Source organism: Sardina pilchardus, chromosome 3, assembly GCF_963854185.1.
Source record: "Sardina pilchardus chromosome 3, fSarPil1.1, whole genome shotgun sequence".
In the NCBI taxonomy this organism is placed as follows: Eukaryota; Metazoa; Chordata; class Actinopteri; order Clupeiformes; family Clupeidae; genus Sardina; species Sardina pilchardus.
In genome coordinates this window covers 6,083,157-6,098,311 of record NC_084996.1, presented here as the reverse complement: position 1 = coordinate 6,098,311, position 15,155 = coordinate 6,083,157, and the positions used below count along the sequence as shown (strand labels likewise).

At 45.8% G+C, this 15,155-nt stretch overlaps 2 protein-coding genes across 3 annotated transcripts in view; both read left to right on the top strand.

Annotated features, from left to right (window-relative positions):
- The first annotated feature begins 348 nt into the window (after positions 1 to 348).
- pycr1a (pyrroline-5-carboxylate reductase 1a) lies at positions 349 to 7,496 on the top strand. The gene is made up of 8 exons (XM_062531551.1): positions 349 to 469; positions 678 to 764; positions 1,030 to 1,100; positions 1,347 to 1,526; positions 2,719 to 2,940; positions 3,790 to 3,882; positions 4,292 to 4,455; positions 6,023 to 7,496. Exons 2-8 carry the CDS (start codon positions 698 to 700, stop codon positions 6,174 to 6,176), a joined length of 951 nt encoding a protein of 316 aa, XP_062387535.1. The 5' UTR covers positions 349 to 469; positions 678 to 697; the 3' UTR covers positions 6,177 to 7,496.
- A 1,194-nt stretch (positions 7,497 to 8,690) lies between these two features.
- The window catches only part of LOC134076474 (transcription factor MafG-like), a 7,120-nt gene continuing 655 nt past the window's right edge, over positions 8,691 to 15,155 (top strand). The window contains exons 1-3 of one of the 2 annotated variants that reach the window (XM_062531550.1): positions 8,691 to 8,933; positions 12,378 to 12,445; positions 12,849 to 15,155. The exon at positions 12,849 to 15,155 is cut by the window's right edge and continues 655 nt beyond it. In XM_062531550.1, the coding sequence (XP_062387534.1) occupies positions 12,410 to 12,445; positions 12,849 to 13,337 (525 nt within the window). In that variant the 5' untranslated portion in view covers positions 8,691 to 8,933; positions 12,378 to 12,409 and the 3' untranslated portion in view covers positions 13,338 to 15,155. Of the gene's footprint in view, positions 8,934 to 12,372; positions 12,446 to 12,848 lie in introns of both variants that reach the window. The other variant, XM_062531548.1, reaches the window with a different exon arrangement.

Below are 15,155 nucleotides of genomic sequence, written 5' to 3'. Positions count from 1 at the left end.
TTTTAAAAACATAAAATGTAGCGTAAATGTAATTTGAGAACAACTGTGGTTAATGAAAGGTATGATCACTAAAGTATGTCCAACAGATTACAACTATAGCAACTGACCTACACCTTCCGAAAGTAGGTCACTCGACGGGATGTATGTCAACGGTGAAACTCCTGCCATACATGTTGCCACTCTCTCCGCTCCCACCCACCGCACACAGAAAGTGATGCAACTGCGCCACTGACCCAAGCGCCTGCACAACTGACCAATAAGAGGCCAAGGCAGACGTATCAACGCAGCGATTGGATGAAAGCAACGGAAATCGCTCACACGATTGGTGTAGCTTGGTGTCCGTCTCTAACAAAGGCGCGTCGGGCGCGTGAAGGAGATCGCCACGTTGTTCGAAGATTCAAGCAGTTTATAAAACGGCCCTGTCCCCTGGCATTGCCCTGGACACATTCCACGTCGCCACATCTTTTTGGTAAGTCATTTTCACAGACGTTGTCATTGCGCTGTCAGTGCCTCGAACAAGTAAACCAACAATAGCTGTACGCGTAGACCAGGAAGTATCTGTTGGATAATCTTTAAATAGCTCGATCTGAACACTTGACAATGATGCCAGACTGAACAAAGCCATGTTTGGATCCACAATAAACAAATAAGGGCTTACGGTGTGTTCGACTTTACAGTAAACTACTCGAGGATCAACATGAGTGTGGGCTTCATCGGAGCGGGCCAGCTGGCTCAAGCGTTGGTGAAGGGATTCACAGCTGCAGGTAACCTTGCAACAAGCTTATTATAATGTTGCTGCCATAACTAAAGTTTTCATTAAAAGTCTTAGTTTTATATTGATATAGAGAACATCATAGACATGCTATGTTAAACATTTGTACTCATTTTAGATGACTGTTTTCAGCTTCAGTTATGTACAGTATGCTTCTGTGTTAGATTCCTGTTGCAGATACTGCCACATAGCTAACAGAGGAAGCCTATGAGTGCAATGATTTTTAAGTGTGTGGGTCTTTCTGTCTCCTCCCACAGGTGTTATTGCTGCACACAGAATCACTGCTAGCTCTCCTGACACTGACCTGCCCACTGTGGCTAGCCTTAGAGTAAGTACAGAACACACACACACACACACACACACACACATACAAATAGCCTACACATGCATGCACATTGAGCTGTTAGGCAACATCATGTGGTTTCAAGATGAATGCGCTGAACAAAGTAATAGAGGCAGCTTGATACACACACAAGTGATAGTACACATGTAATATTGAGAATGATAAAAACATGTCTGTATCAGTGTGAGGGTGCCTGACAACTGTGTACTGAGAAATGATGTGTGTCTGTAGAAAATGGGAGTGAACTTCACCACCAGTAACAAAGAGACGGTGCAGAAGAGCGACGTTCTGTTTCTGGCTGTGAAACCACACATCATCCCGTTTGTGCTGGACGAGATTGGCTCAGACATCGAAGACCGTCACCTGATTGTGTCCTGCGCTGCCGGAGTGACCATCGGCTCCATTGAAAAGGTCAGGAGTCAGCTGAGAAGCATAGCACTCACATCACAAATGCGCTTGGCATAGAACTGCAGGCTTATTTTATGACAATAGAATATACCATCCGGCCAGCCGTCCCCCAGGCATCACAGGGCATTGCAGTGATTAAACAACACACATTTTACCATCAAGGGCTTTCTTTTGGCTGCCCTGGGACATAAACTAGAAGCTGCAACATGCCTCTAATGCAGCAGTGCAGTAGTAATTCTACTTCCCTTTCCAGCCACAGCCTGATAAAGAAGAACATATTTTATCCACCCTGAATTTAGTTGTGGGCGGTAGTGAGTTTTGACCCCCCCCCCCCCCCCCCCATTTCCCCATTGTGATCGAGCACTTGAACTTTACAGCTTTAGTAACAGATGTGGCTGGAGCTGGTCAGGTGTAGTTGCCAGGCTAGTTTTAACATCTTGTTATGAAGCGGTGTTAGGGCGAGCAGAAACCAACACCAGACCCTGAAATGTATTACGATGACCTTATGTTATGTCTGTTAATTTTCATAGTCTGCATTTTATAGTCATGATTTTTACTCCTAAAACGTGACTCTACACAACAAATCAAACCAATTTGTGCTCGTGTTGGTTTTAATACTTTATCTAAAACACAAAGTCCAATCATGCAGGCCTCACCAAAAACCACACGCCATGCTGCCACCTACCATCAAGCTGAAGCAGCATGCTACTTTGTGCCTACCCAGTCATGGCTTAGTCTGTAACACTACCCTCAAAAATGTGCGGCCCCTGTGCGCTGTCTCGCTGACACCTGCCGACACTCTCAGACAGCTGTCTGTACTTGCTGTAGAGACTGGTGCACCCCCGAAATATATAGCAGTAGCAGGTCGTAATGAACAGAAATCTCCATCAAGTACCTGCCCGAGTGCCCGCGTTTTGAGCAGACTTTTATCAAAGACTTTTATTATGACACAAAATATTTGCTTTACGTTGACTCTACAGTCTGGATGCATGTTGCGTAGTATTTTCAGGAAGTGCTTTCAGCCATAAAAGTTTGTATTTATTGAAGACCATAGGGTGTATATATATATATAATATCAACTTGCTATTCCATCAGCCCTTAGAACTGTGATGAGTTTTAGAACAGATACCTGTTCTAAACAGTACACCTTAGACCAGGAACAGATGGTGTTTGCTTTGCTTTTGCTTGGGGACAGAAATTGGGACAGCACCGGCAGAGCCCGAAGGTCATGCGTCTGATGACCAACACGCCCGTGGTGGTGCGGGAGGGGGCCACGGTGTACGCCACGGGCACGCACGCCGAGGTGGAGGACGGCCGGCTGCTGGAGCAGCTGATGAGCAGCGTGGGCTTCTGCACGGAGGTGGAGGAGGACCTGATCGACCCCGTCACCGGCCTCAGCGGCAGCGGCCCGGCCTACGTAAGTGCTGCGCTCGCCCGTGTGTGTGTGTGTTTGTTTGTTTTGGTTTGTTTGTTTGTTTGTTTGTTTGTTTGTTTGTTTTGTTTGTTGTTGTCAAGCCTCACGGCTGAGGGGAGTACGAGTGGAGCGGAGTACTCCAAAACACTGTACACAGTGTGTGTGTGTTTGTTTTGGTTTGTTTGTTTGTTTGTTTGTTTGTTTGTTTTGTTTGTTTTTGTCAAGCCTCACGGCTGAGGGGAGTACGAGTGGAGCGGAGTACTCCAAAACGCTGTACACACTTCATCTTGTTTGTGTTCAAACATGGGATATGCATCAGGGTTGCCACCCCACTGCCCCATTGCTGTGAAAACACAAGAGCCTCGGAATTCTTTGTAGCTTGCCAATGCGGGGTTGGGTGGTGACATGAATTTGAGTGTGTGTATCAGTAGTGTGTGGTTGTTAAGGCCATGTGCCAGCCTTACACTAGATATTTCTGATGGGGGATACCGGAGCAACACAGATGTTTTCTAAGAATTAATTTTTAATGCACAGCAAAAGACTAACGTTTTGATGTTCACTACATCTTGGTCAGAACTTAGTGCAGAAGTGCTACCCTTTTTTTAAACCAGATATTTCAGAAAACCGATAAACACCCTCACCCCCAAAAAATCACCAACTTCTTAAAACGATGTTGTGAATCATCCACACAGTGTTGTGAATCATCCACACCCACTGGTCAGCTTTTAGTCCTGCAGCCTAACGTCACTGTGTGACTGCTTCAATTCCCTGACTCGGATGAGCTTCACAACAAGTCCATCTTGTACAGCCATGACTTCTGCTGACTATGTGTTCGTTGTTGTGTGAAAACAGGCGTTTACTGCAGTGGATGCCCTCGCTGATGGTGGAGTGAAGATGGGCCTGCCGAGGAGACTGGCCGTGCGGTTAGGAGCTCAGGCTTTGCTGGTAAGTTCAGTCACAGCTTCGTAATGGTAGACCTCTACACTGTTACAGGCGAGCGACACCAGGCGCACAGCTGAAGCGTTCCGTTTGCAGCGTGTTAAATCCATTTGAGAAGACTGGTCTATTTTTTTTGTTGCGTCTAGTGTAGCTACTTTCATTGATTATAGTGATTATTAACTGCTGCAGCATATGCGACGTGAATGGAACGTTTCAGGTTCGCGCCTGGTGTAGCTCCCCTGTTAGTCCACATCTCACAGGACATGGGTTATTTGGACCACTGCCACGCAAAAGGGGGTAAAAAGGACTAGATATGTGATGCGAAAGACGCTCGTCCTCTTTATTGCTGCTGTCATGGTGAAGGACATTATGAGTGATGTCCCTCCGCTTGTCTCCCGTGTGTGTGTGTGTTCAGGGAGCGGCCCGGATGCTGTTGGACTCGGAGCAGCACCCTGGCCAGCTGAAGGACAACGTGTGCTCACCAGGGGGTGCCACCATCCACGCGCTGCACGTGATGGAGAGCGGCGGCTTCCGCAGTCTGCTCATCAACGCCGTGGAGGCCTCCTGCATCCGGACAAGGTGAGCCACCACATCTGCCCAGAGGACAGGCCGTGTGTTACTTATAGCCGTATCATGGAACTCTGAGAGCCTTTAAAGGACCGGCAGTTTTTCCTCAAAGATCTCCGTTTCTCACCGAGTACTATTTGGAAGAAGAAAAAAAACGAAAACAATCTGTGCTGCCTAGCTCAAGTTGCAGCCACAGTGCTACACTCCTCCCTGGTGGCATGATTTTGTGCAGATTACACTTTATGCAGATTTTTTTGTCTTTTCCGATTGACTATGTCAGACCAGGGGCCTGTACTCCGAAAGGAGTTTAACCTACCCAGGGTTACTTTGCTAAACCGGGGTTGACAAAACATTTTAATTGGTGTTAATTGGTACTACGACGCTGAGTAAGAAGTTGATTTGTTGAACCGGGGTCAACCTCATTGGAGTTGGTGCGCGTTCGCCGTTCACATAAAAGGGGCTGGTTGCAGCGCAAGTCACCACTTTTAGCGATGACGCGATCATCACCTTATTTTACGGATAAGGAATGCACAATGATTATAAAAAGTTGCAAGGAATTAAAACCCACTCTATGACACAAATCAGAGACATCGGCAGCAAACAGAGCAAGACAAGGCTGTTGGCAACTTGTTGCAGATCAGATATATCGCGGGTCGTTGAATATGTCACATTACAAGACGTGATTACAGTTTCGGTTTAGTTTTTCATTTTCGCTCGATTTAAGCTTGCATATTTCACTGCAGAGCTTCCCCGACAGCTTTAGCGTGTATATTTATACATATGTAGGCTATATATAAATATATAAATTGCAAGCGTGGTTCTTCTTGCTCCTTACGCATCTCAGTCTTCCAGATGTAAACAGGGAGCGACCGTCTCCTGAACAAACTGCAAGGTTACAATAGCGGATAGGGACACTGGGGGTGGGAGGAAATATGACTGTTTTCGATAAAACTGGTCAGTCAAGCAAAACAATGATTTCTAAGCGATTTTATGGCTATGAAAAAGTTGCATAGGGTCCCTTTAAAGATGCCCCCAGAGTGTAGCACTGTAGCTGCAGCAACTCGAGCTTTTTTTTTTCATACCGACAGTACTCTGTGACCTCGAAAAATGGAGATCTATCTGAAAAATGAGTTCTCCTTTAAGTTATGTTCACATTTGGGGTCTCTCTTTCTAGCTGGCAGTGTCTGTTTTCAGCACTCTAATGCAACATAAAGTCCTGAGTGCCTGTGTAAACGCTGCCATGCCATCTTTTTCTGCTGCTGAGGGCGTCTTTTTTTTTAAGTTGAAGAAAGATCAACTTCTCGGAAAAAAATTGGTGTTAATGGCGTTCATCTGTGAAGGAAAACTGGACGTGTCTCAACGTTGCTTGTCAATGTGTGGAGAATAAAAGCTTTTCTAAAAACCATTAGCTTCCAAGGATCTCTATGATCAGCGATTATTCTGCAGGATCTCAGCTGAGTTCATCTGCTGTCAGTGCTCTCCTCTACCGGGACCTCTTAAAGCCCTTAAATGTTATTGCGCAATAGCTATTGGGCCAAGATCTTTTAAGTTCTTTTTTGCTGTGCTCCTCTCTCTGCAGGGAGCTTCAGTTCCTGGCAGACCAGGAGAAGATCTCGGCGGCCGCCATCAAGAAGACGACGCTGGACAAGGTGCTGCAGCAGCCCGGCGTGGAGGAGTCCAGCGTGGGCGTCCGCACGGGGATCAGCCTCTTCAACAGCAGACACAAGAAGTGAGGACGGAGCTGACCTGAGGAGCCTTACGTCTCGCCCCCCATCTCCAGACACCGTCTGTAGGACATGAACCACACCTCGGATCCACGTGCCCCTCCTCCCCCCCCCCCAACCACCTATAGGACATGAACCCACAGCCCGGCTCCAAACGCCCCCCAACCACCTATAGGACATGAACCCACAGCCCGGCTCCAAACGCCCCCCAACCACCTATAGGACATGAACCCACACCTCTGATCCCGAACGCCCCCCAACCACCTATAGGACATGAACCCACACCTCTGATCCCAAACGCCCCCCCAACCACCTATAGGACATGAACCCACACCTCTGATCCCAAACGCCCCCCCAACCACCTATAGGACATGAACCCACACCTCTGATCCCAAACGCCCCCCCAACCACCTATAGGACATGAACCCACACCTCTGATCCCGAACGCCCCCCAACCACCTATAGGACATGAACCCACACCTCTGATCCCAAACGCCCCCCAACCACCTATAGGACATGAACCCACACCTCTGATCCCAAACGCCCCCCAACCACCTATAGGACATGAACCCACACCTCTGATCCCGAACGCCCCTCTCTCCCCTCCCCTCCCCAGCAGCCGCCAGCACTTACGAAGCCTCTACTACAGAGCAGGCTGTGTTATCTGTCTATCGGTGTCTCTCTATCTTTCTGCGTGCCCATGATCTGCTCTGTCCGTTCTCATGCTGCTCCTGCCCTCGTCTGTCCAAATACAGATTCCACATATGCACAGTGGTGTAGACGCATAGGAGTTGTACATGCAAGAGCTACAATATCGTAGATGTTGCCTTTATTTTGATATGACAAACATAAGACAAAAATAGCCCAAGGTTTACATTTTTGTAATGTTTTGATAAGGACTTCTGTTTCGATACATATAGGCCATCATTGTCTTTATCAGTAATTGATAGAGATAGTGAATGATCCATTTCCTCCCCCTCCTATTTTAATATCACTGCTTTCGCCTCTTTTTGACAATGCTGTTATGATTGTTTTTGGCAGCGGACCGTTTAGTCAGTTGTATCAGCATCACACTGTTTAATCCTATGTATTACTGAATGTGAAGAAAGCTGAGCCTTCTCATAATTAACCAAAAGATGATCAAGACATGAGCGAAAGTCTGAAGATAAAGGACCATGCCTGCCTGTGGCCAACTCTAGGAGATACAGTATGTAGCAGTCCATCAGAAGCAAGGAGAAAGTACATTTTAAAAGAAAAAAAAACCTGTCTGCAGACCAGAAGTGTGGAGCTCAAATTAGTGGTTGGATGGCAAAAGAGAAAGTGCTTTTTGGCCTATCTCCTGCTGATTAACCCATCTCTATTTGTGACAGATGTGTCCTCAACAACAACACAGTCATAGTAAATAATTGTCATTAATAACTACTAACACTCATTTATGTTAGATTCTAGATTGTTTGACTAGTATTCATTATGAAGCCAATGGATATATTCTTTTCTGCCTTTTCAATAATGTAGTGGTGGACTTAACAATACTTTGAGAGGCATTTTTTTTTCGTTTCTTTTTTTTACTGTGACTCTTGTAAGGAAGAAGCACTTTAAAGCTGGCCTTTCTTCTCAGGACTACATACCAACAGTTTTATGTCTGTCAAATCCCACAGCTGTGTTCTGAAATGTTGCATTGTTTGTCAGCTACGGTCATGTTGTATTCTCCTGTCATGTTACAAAGAAGTGCATACTGTACTTACTGTTATACCAAGGATATACACGCAACATTGTGTTTTTTAAAATAAATCTCTCGCACAAGAAAGCAAAAATAAATGAGTATCCAAATGACATGAGAGGAATCAGACATGCCAGGGAGCAGGGGGGGTGAGGGGATACACGAGTCTTACAGCCTATTGTTAGCTTCCCTGCGGCAGGTCAGGTTACACTGACTGCTTTCCTTATTTAGTTTTTCCTATGCACACAAGCTAGGGTCATATTCGAACACTCAACTGTCTCTGACATTTTCGCAATCTTTTTAGCCTGGCTACATGCACGGGGAGCCCAGATGGCAGCCAAGAGGGACGGCTCGAAGTCTGGAAAAGTTTTCTCTTCTCAATATAGCCTACTGTAACATTTTAATAGGACAAAATCGGATACACTCCGCCGTGTCTGTGCCAACATGTGCATCTCGAAAGTGGTGGCATAGGCTATAGTCCGTTAAAAAAAAAGAGTCAAATTACTCAACTAAACACTCTCCCTGCTCTTGTGGCTCTTGTTACATCGATGCATAATTTTAGCATTAAATTGGCGCATGATTAGGAAATGCATATTTTACCCAAGTTCATAAGTTTCGCCTTTTTCCTCACTGTATTCGCATGTTATCGGTATGCCTGGTGCAGCTATTATGCTGAGGCATGAGCTCATCGTCTGTGTCATTCGGTACCTGCGATACGTCACCATCACTACATAAATAGCCTACGTCTCCAAACCGAGGGGTTCTTCTCTCTTGTCACTATTGAGCGTAGGCTACTACCGACATCAAGCGTGCAGCAGCGCCGCGTGGGGATTCCCCTCAATTAGGAATAAATAAAAAAATCACAGTCGACAACACGCGGTAGACTGTAAAATCACGAGCTATGTAGGTGACAGGAAGGGGATGGGAAGAGAAATGTGTCACCAGATCGGTGGCTAAGTGGTCTGCAAGCTCATGCACTCGCGAGCGATTCAGACCTGCTGCTTCATCACATCTTTGTAGCCGCGCCGACATCAGAACCACAGCAGGTAGGGATGCGCGGTATTGTTCATCCATGCAACGCCAACAAACGGGTATTGTTACTTGTAGTTATAAGTACACTCAAATCTATTATTCGGCAGCGTTGTGCAACATTTGGTGTCACCTGTCAGTAGTTGTCTAAATCGCCAATTCCAATTTAAATGTCGAAGGGTCACATAGTCCCATACGCGTTCCTAATTGAATTTATTCACCTGTCATTTGATAAAGTAGAGTGTACAACATTAGACTTTCTATATCGGCGAGTGATTTCTTTGGGATATTTTTTCGTTTTGTGAACGGGGCAGTGGATTTTGCTCTTTGGTTTCCTTGCTGATTCATCATGTGGACTGGTTCCAGTTGTTTGGGGAACAGAAGCTTATGGTATATGTAGCCAACTCGGCCTTTCGCTGTGCGTCGCTGTAATGACAGGGTAGAGTTTTGACGGGCAACCATACCTGCCAGCAGGTATTTGAAAGCAGAATTTACGGATGGGATTTTGACACTGTCTGCTTACCTCTATATTAAGACATCAACTAACCTGTTGGCATTAGCATTAATAATAGTTTCTCAGTGTCCCTATTTTTTAAGTTGAAATAGGGACAATAGATCTCACGTATCAACGGTGTTTGATATTGTAAAGGTTTGTTTATTAAATTGAGCTGTCCACTCCCTCTGACCACAGAACGCGCGTGTGTGTATGTGGGAGGGTGGGTGTGTATGACAGTGAGAGTATGTGCCTCATGTTGTGCTTCTGGGTGTGGAGTAAGGGTATTTTATTTTAGAATAGTTGAGTTCATCTAATAAAATGGGTTCTTATTTATGCGTCTAATAGCCTAACGCTCACACCGTTCACTGGTCACCCCTTTGATGTAAGTGCTATTGAAAGAGCTGCAGTATAATGTCACTGGTAGCTTATGCTCTTTAGGTGTAGAGATAAACAATTTTCTGCAGGAGAGGACAGGACAGTGTGTGTGTGTGTGTGTGTGAGTGTGTCTGTGTGCGGCTGCCTGCCTGCCCGTGTGTGTGCGTGTGTGTGTGAGAGAGAGTGTGTGTGTATAGAGGGAGGGGTCTGGTGATGAAACTCTTTGCAAGGGTGCATGTTCCCATCAGTTGCAGGGTTATTTTTCTCCTTGCCTCAAACGTGTTGTTTTTTTAATCAGGGGAGGGATTTTTCTCTAACATCACACACATCACATGCAGTCCTTAAGAGTCTGCTTAGGCGCTTAGTATATTAAAACAGTGGAGGAGCGGGCTCTTTATCTTTTCTTTAGGCTCCTTTAAATGTGTCTCCATGGAGATTGATGCATCAAATGTGACTCGGATTAGATAAAGCTCGGTGAAACTGGCAGGGATGTTTCCAACATTTTTCTCAACTCCAGAGAAATGCTCATCCCTCTTACTGGTGGTTGCATGAGGGAGAGATCGAGAGAGACAGAGGGGAAGATTGATGGAAGGGTGGGGGTTGGGGGGTGTGGGGGGGGGGGCAATGGGGTTTGAGGTGCTTTTATGTAGGTTTTAGTTAAGTTGCATAAGACGTGCTGAAACGGATGGATATCATGGGTTATAAAGCTCCAAAGCATTTCATCAGAATTGCATCATGACTGAAAAAAATAAACAAAGACATTCTCACACATGCCATGGGTCTTTCCATTCAATCGATTCCTCTTTGAGGATGTCTGACAGTTTGCCTACAATTTATACAATGAACTAGTGCAATACACTTGCTTCTGTACCAGTGGGCAATGTTTTATTCAGCAAGATTTAAAGAGTTTTGTAGACCATAGTAGACCATGGTGTATAGTTTCTGTTTAAAGTATAGGTGGTCAAGTACAATGCAAACAAAGACATTTTCATTATAATCATAATAATGATAATAATAATATTCAAGTATTGAATCAATATTATATAGGTAGGTTACATAAATGATTTGCAACTGAGTATCTTACTTGCATGACCACCAGCCTGGTGAGTGCTATTTGTAGGGTTGGTGTTATTGTGGGTTATTTACTGATCAGACCTATCATGCCACTACAAGTTGAACTAAATATGTCATGCAGCAGAACGATGTCATGTAGACTGGCCTCCCTCCCGTCTGAGTCAGGACTCTGGTCAGCTCCTGCACGGTTACTGTGGAGCTGACCGTGGTGCTGAAATCGTTGTGTCTCAATAATACCTCTTCTGATTTTAACAATTGCGTCAAATGCATCTGGCATAATTGAATACAATTCGGTTGAGTGTATGAAAGATGACCCTACACATGTTTTAAGAACTGTCGGTAATTGATATGCTACTGTTATATATCGATCCCCCTGATCAAAGACCTCGTTGATCTCATTTCCCCACGGGTCAGCCATGTTTCAGACTGCGAACGAAAACAAAACAACGGCCAAGGGACAATAGTGTTGTTTCGGCTGCTGGCTCGTCGAGCGGTGGGGAGAGAGGACAGGAGAGAGGGGCCGTGCCAAAGAACGTAATGAGATTTCGCTGGGTTGTGGTCAGTGTCTTCGCTCGTATAGTGCTAATGTCAGATCCTTGATGTGCATTATGTGAGTTGAAGTGTTTGCTGTGCGTGGATGTAAGTGGCGGTATGGTTCACTACCCCCCTCTCAGTTGTCTGTGTGTGTGTGTGTGTGTGTGTGTGTGTGTGTGTATTTGTGTGTGTGTGTGTGTGTGTGTGTGTGTGTGCACGTACGTGTGTGTGTGTGTGTGTGTGTGTGTGTGTGTGTGTGTGTGTGTGTGTGTGTGTAATTGGTGCTGTGTTCATGATCTGTGCTGAGATCAGGGCTTTTCATGCCCTCCTCTACCCCAACTCCTCCAAATGTGTTGAGAAGGCATTTCTCTCGCCCTCCCCCTCCCCCTCCCTCTCTTCCTACTCTCATCAGCTCTGATTTGTCAGCATTATTCTCAACTATTCATAAAAATTCGACTTGCGTCTGCAAAAGATGGCTATGTCACCCTCCCCAACCACTCCAAGACACAACACACACACACACGCACTCTCTCTCACACAGACACACACACACACACACACACACACACACACACACACACACACAACAGAAAATTCAACTTACATCTGCAAAAGATGTCTGTACTATCCTCCCCATGACACACGCACACACACACACACACACACACACACACACACACAGAGAGAGAGAGAGAGAGAGAGAGAGAGAGAGAGGGAGAGAGAGAGAATACTTCCTGACACTCCGAGTTTAGCAACAATAGTTACCATTAAACCCTCTGGTCTTTGAATCTTTTACTGACCTGCGTCAGTATAATTTCTTCTTCTTGCAACCTTCTACCTGCAATTAATCTCTATCCCCTCTTTTTTCTCCCTCCTCTCCCTGTCTCTCTGTCTCTCTCTCCGTTCGTCTGTCCTCTCTCTCTCTCTTCTTCCCCTTGTTGTTCTCTTCTCTCTTCCGTACCCCTCTTTCCCCTCAGAGTAGGGTGCAGAGTCTGGAACTGGTGATTTTGTGGCATGAGTACCACACACAAAGCCAGCAAAACACTCAAGGTAACCCATGTGAAGCTGCCTCTTGGCTGTCCTCTCTCTTCTCCTCTTCTCCTCCATTCTTCTCTCTGTTTCTGTCCATCAACATTTTTTTTCCTCTGGTCTTCCCTTTTTGCTTCTTCTCTCCTCTCTCTCTTTCTCACTCTCTCCCTGCCATCCTTCCCCGCCGTTTCTAATCAAAACAAATTCCCATGCTCCTCTTCTATTTCCATTAGGCCCCGTTTCTCTTTTAAATCCCGACCTGCTATTTATAAACCTGTTTTTTTTTTCCATGACTGCCTCCCCCCTCCCTTATACATTCTGCCTATGTCAGACATCCTGTCTTCTTCCTGCACTGAAATAACCCCTGGCTGCTCTCTTCCTCCATATACCTCTCTCTCTCCCTCTCTCTCTCTCACCTGGTCAGGTGAAGCGCGAGCCGGGGGCCAATGGCACGTACCTGTGCGACGACGAGCTGGTGTCCATGTCGGTGCGCGAGCTCAACCAGCACCTGCGCGGCCTGACCAAGGAGGAGATCGTGCAGCTCAAGCAGCGGCGGCGCACGCTCAAGAACCGCGGCTACGCCGCCAGCTGCCGCATCAAGCGCGTGACCCAGCGGCAGGAGCTGGAGCGCCAGCGCGAGCTGCTGCAGCAGGAGGTGCGCAAGCTGGCCAGCGAGAACGCCGGCATGCGCCTGGAGCTCGACGTGCTGCGCTCCAAGCTGGAGGCGCTGCAGACTTTCGCCCGGGCCGTGGCCCGCACGCCGCTCGCCCCCCGGGGGGGGGGTCACCTGGCCTCCTCCTCGCCGCCCCCCGCCTCCGCCCCCACCTCCACGCCGCTCATGGCGCCCTCGGGCAAAGTGGCCGCCACCAGCGTCATCACCATCATCAAGTCCAAAGTGGAGACGCGGTCATAACCGGGGCGCGCGTGGGGGGTCGTAGGGGTCAAACTCGAGGTTTTTGCGCTCAGACAGGAGGGCTACATAGCTGGGGTTGGCAGATCTTTACCGAGCAGGACTGGAGAACCTGGACAGCACAAAGAGCACAATCAACTGGGATAAAAAGTAGTGTTATGCCAGATCATACTTTCTGGAGTTGTTTCTTCCATCAAGCCAGGTAGCTGTTATTTCTTTGTTTTATTTCTTCATTCCATTGCTGAGTGATGTTTACACATGTCATGTGACCAAGATGAGCAATAATAACAGTATTTTGTGGGATACGACCAGCAGGTTTGGTGATTTATGGATGTTCTGTGATATGACCTGGCAGGCAATACTTTCCCTTTATTTGACAGGACCCCAAAGACATGTCAGTAAAGTATGTCATGATAAAATCATCTCTATAATAAATCAAATATGGCATCTCTCTGAACAGCATCCTTGGCATAATTCAAAAGTGTAGTACATGCCAGGCCTTTTTGACAGGTGAGATATCGTAGTAATGACGCTTCCATTAAATAAAGCTTGCTTTTGATCTCTGTGTCTCGGAGACTGGGATAGCATGGAGAGTCAGCACCTTCGGATGTGTCCTATAGTCAAGTTAGTCCACTGGTCTATGTTACCTTGTTTTGGTGTCCTCGTTTGGAATTTTTAAGTGTTGGTTAATCATTGAGACTTAGGCTGATGATATACGGCAAGTATTTGTACGCATTCAAAAGAATTTCAAAATACCGCAGAAATGTGCTTATGTTGTGAATCTGGCAGTATTGCTGTTTCCATGCTTTTAGATCAAATCTCACTTAAATAGATTACCAACTGGTACAGGTGTGTGTGACGTAAGTATAGTTTGTTTATTTTTTGTCATCCAGTCCTTACGGTTTTACTGTTCTAAAATAATTAGTTATAAAACATCTGTAAACATTTCCATGCAAGTTACACAGTTCAACATAATGTTCACCATTATGTTGTTGTTGTTGTTGGTGTTGTTATTTCAGAAAAGATAGGAAGGAAGTATACTCATCAAAGAAATCCTTAGCTGTTTTTCAGTCTTACCAAAAGTGGCTTATTGAAGTGTTCCAGCTTTCTGTATTGCATAGGTACCGGTTGTGAGGTGACCCGTGATGTAACTTGTGTATGACCTGTGCATGACCTGGTGGCAGAATCGCTCACTGTGCAGTCACTGTAACGCCATTTTGCTCTAATGTCATTCTACTGTACAGCTAACTACTGTAGCAGCTGTAGACAAGGTCTGTAGTGTGTGGTTATATTGAGCCCTATGAAGGTAGTAAGTTGGCGTACTCAAGTTGTTTTAGCATACAAGGTGCCAAATGGCAATCTGTTCACAAGCAATCGTTGCATAGCAATCAGTACCCTTTGCAACACTTAAATAATATGGTTCGTAAAGGCACAACTTGTAGTGAATTGGGTCAAGGACATATAATCCAGTTCAAGGTTCATCAAACATACAACATTTGTCAAAAAGAGTATCTGTTTTGGAGCTATGTTTTATTTTGGTGCCTACCACTATAGTTCTGCTCCAGCCAAGCCTAAGGGCGGGTTCTGATTCACTAAGCCAGTGGACTCTTTCCCCAGGTAAAAGATAACGCTGTTTTTTAAATTATGCTACTTCAGAGACAAAGAGTTGGCACAGAATGGATGTTATTTTTGTGGTTTGGAGTCATTAAAGGAGAGGATTATTTTGATGGGACTTTCTACTCGATACAGCACTTGTTACCTTTATGATCTAACAATGTTTGTGTTCAACCCCATCGAAATAGGTTGGCTTTAAAGGTTGAT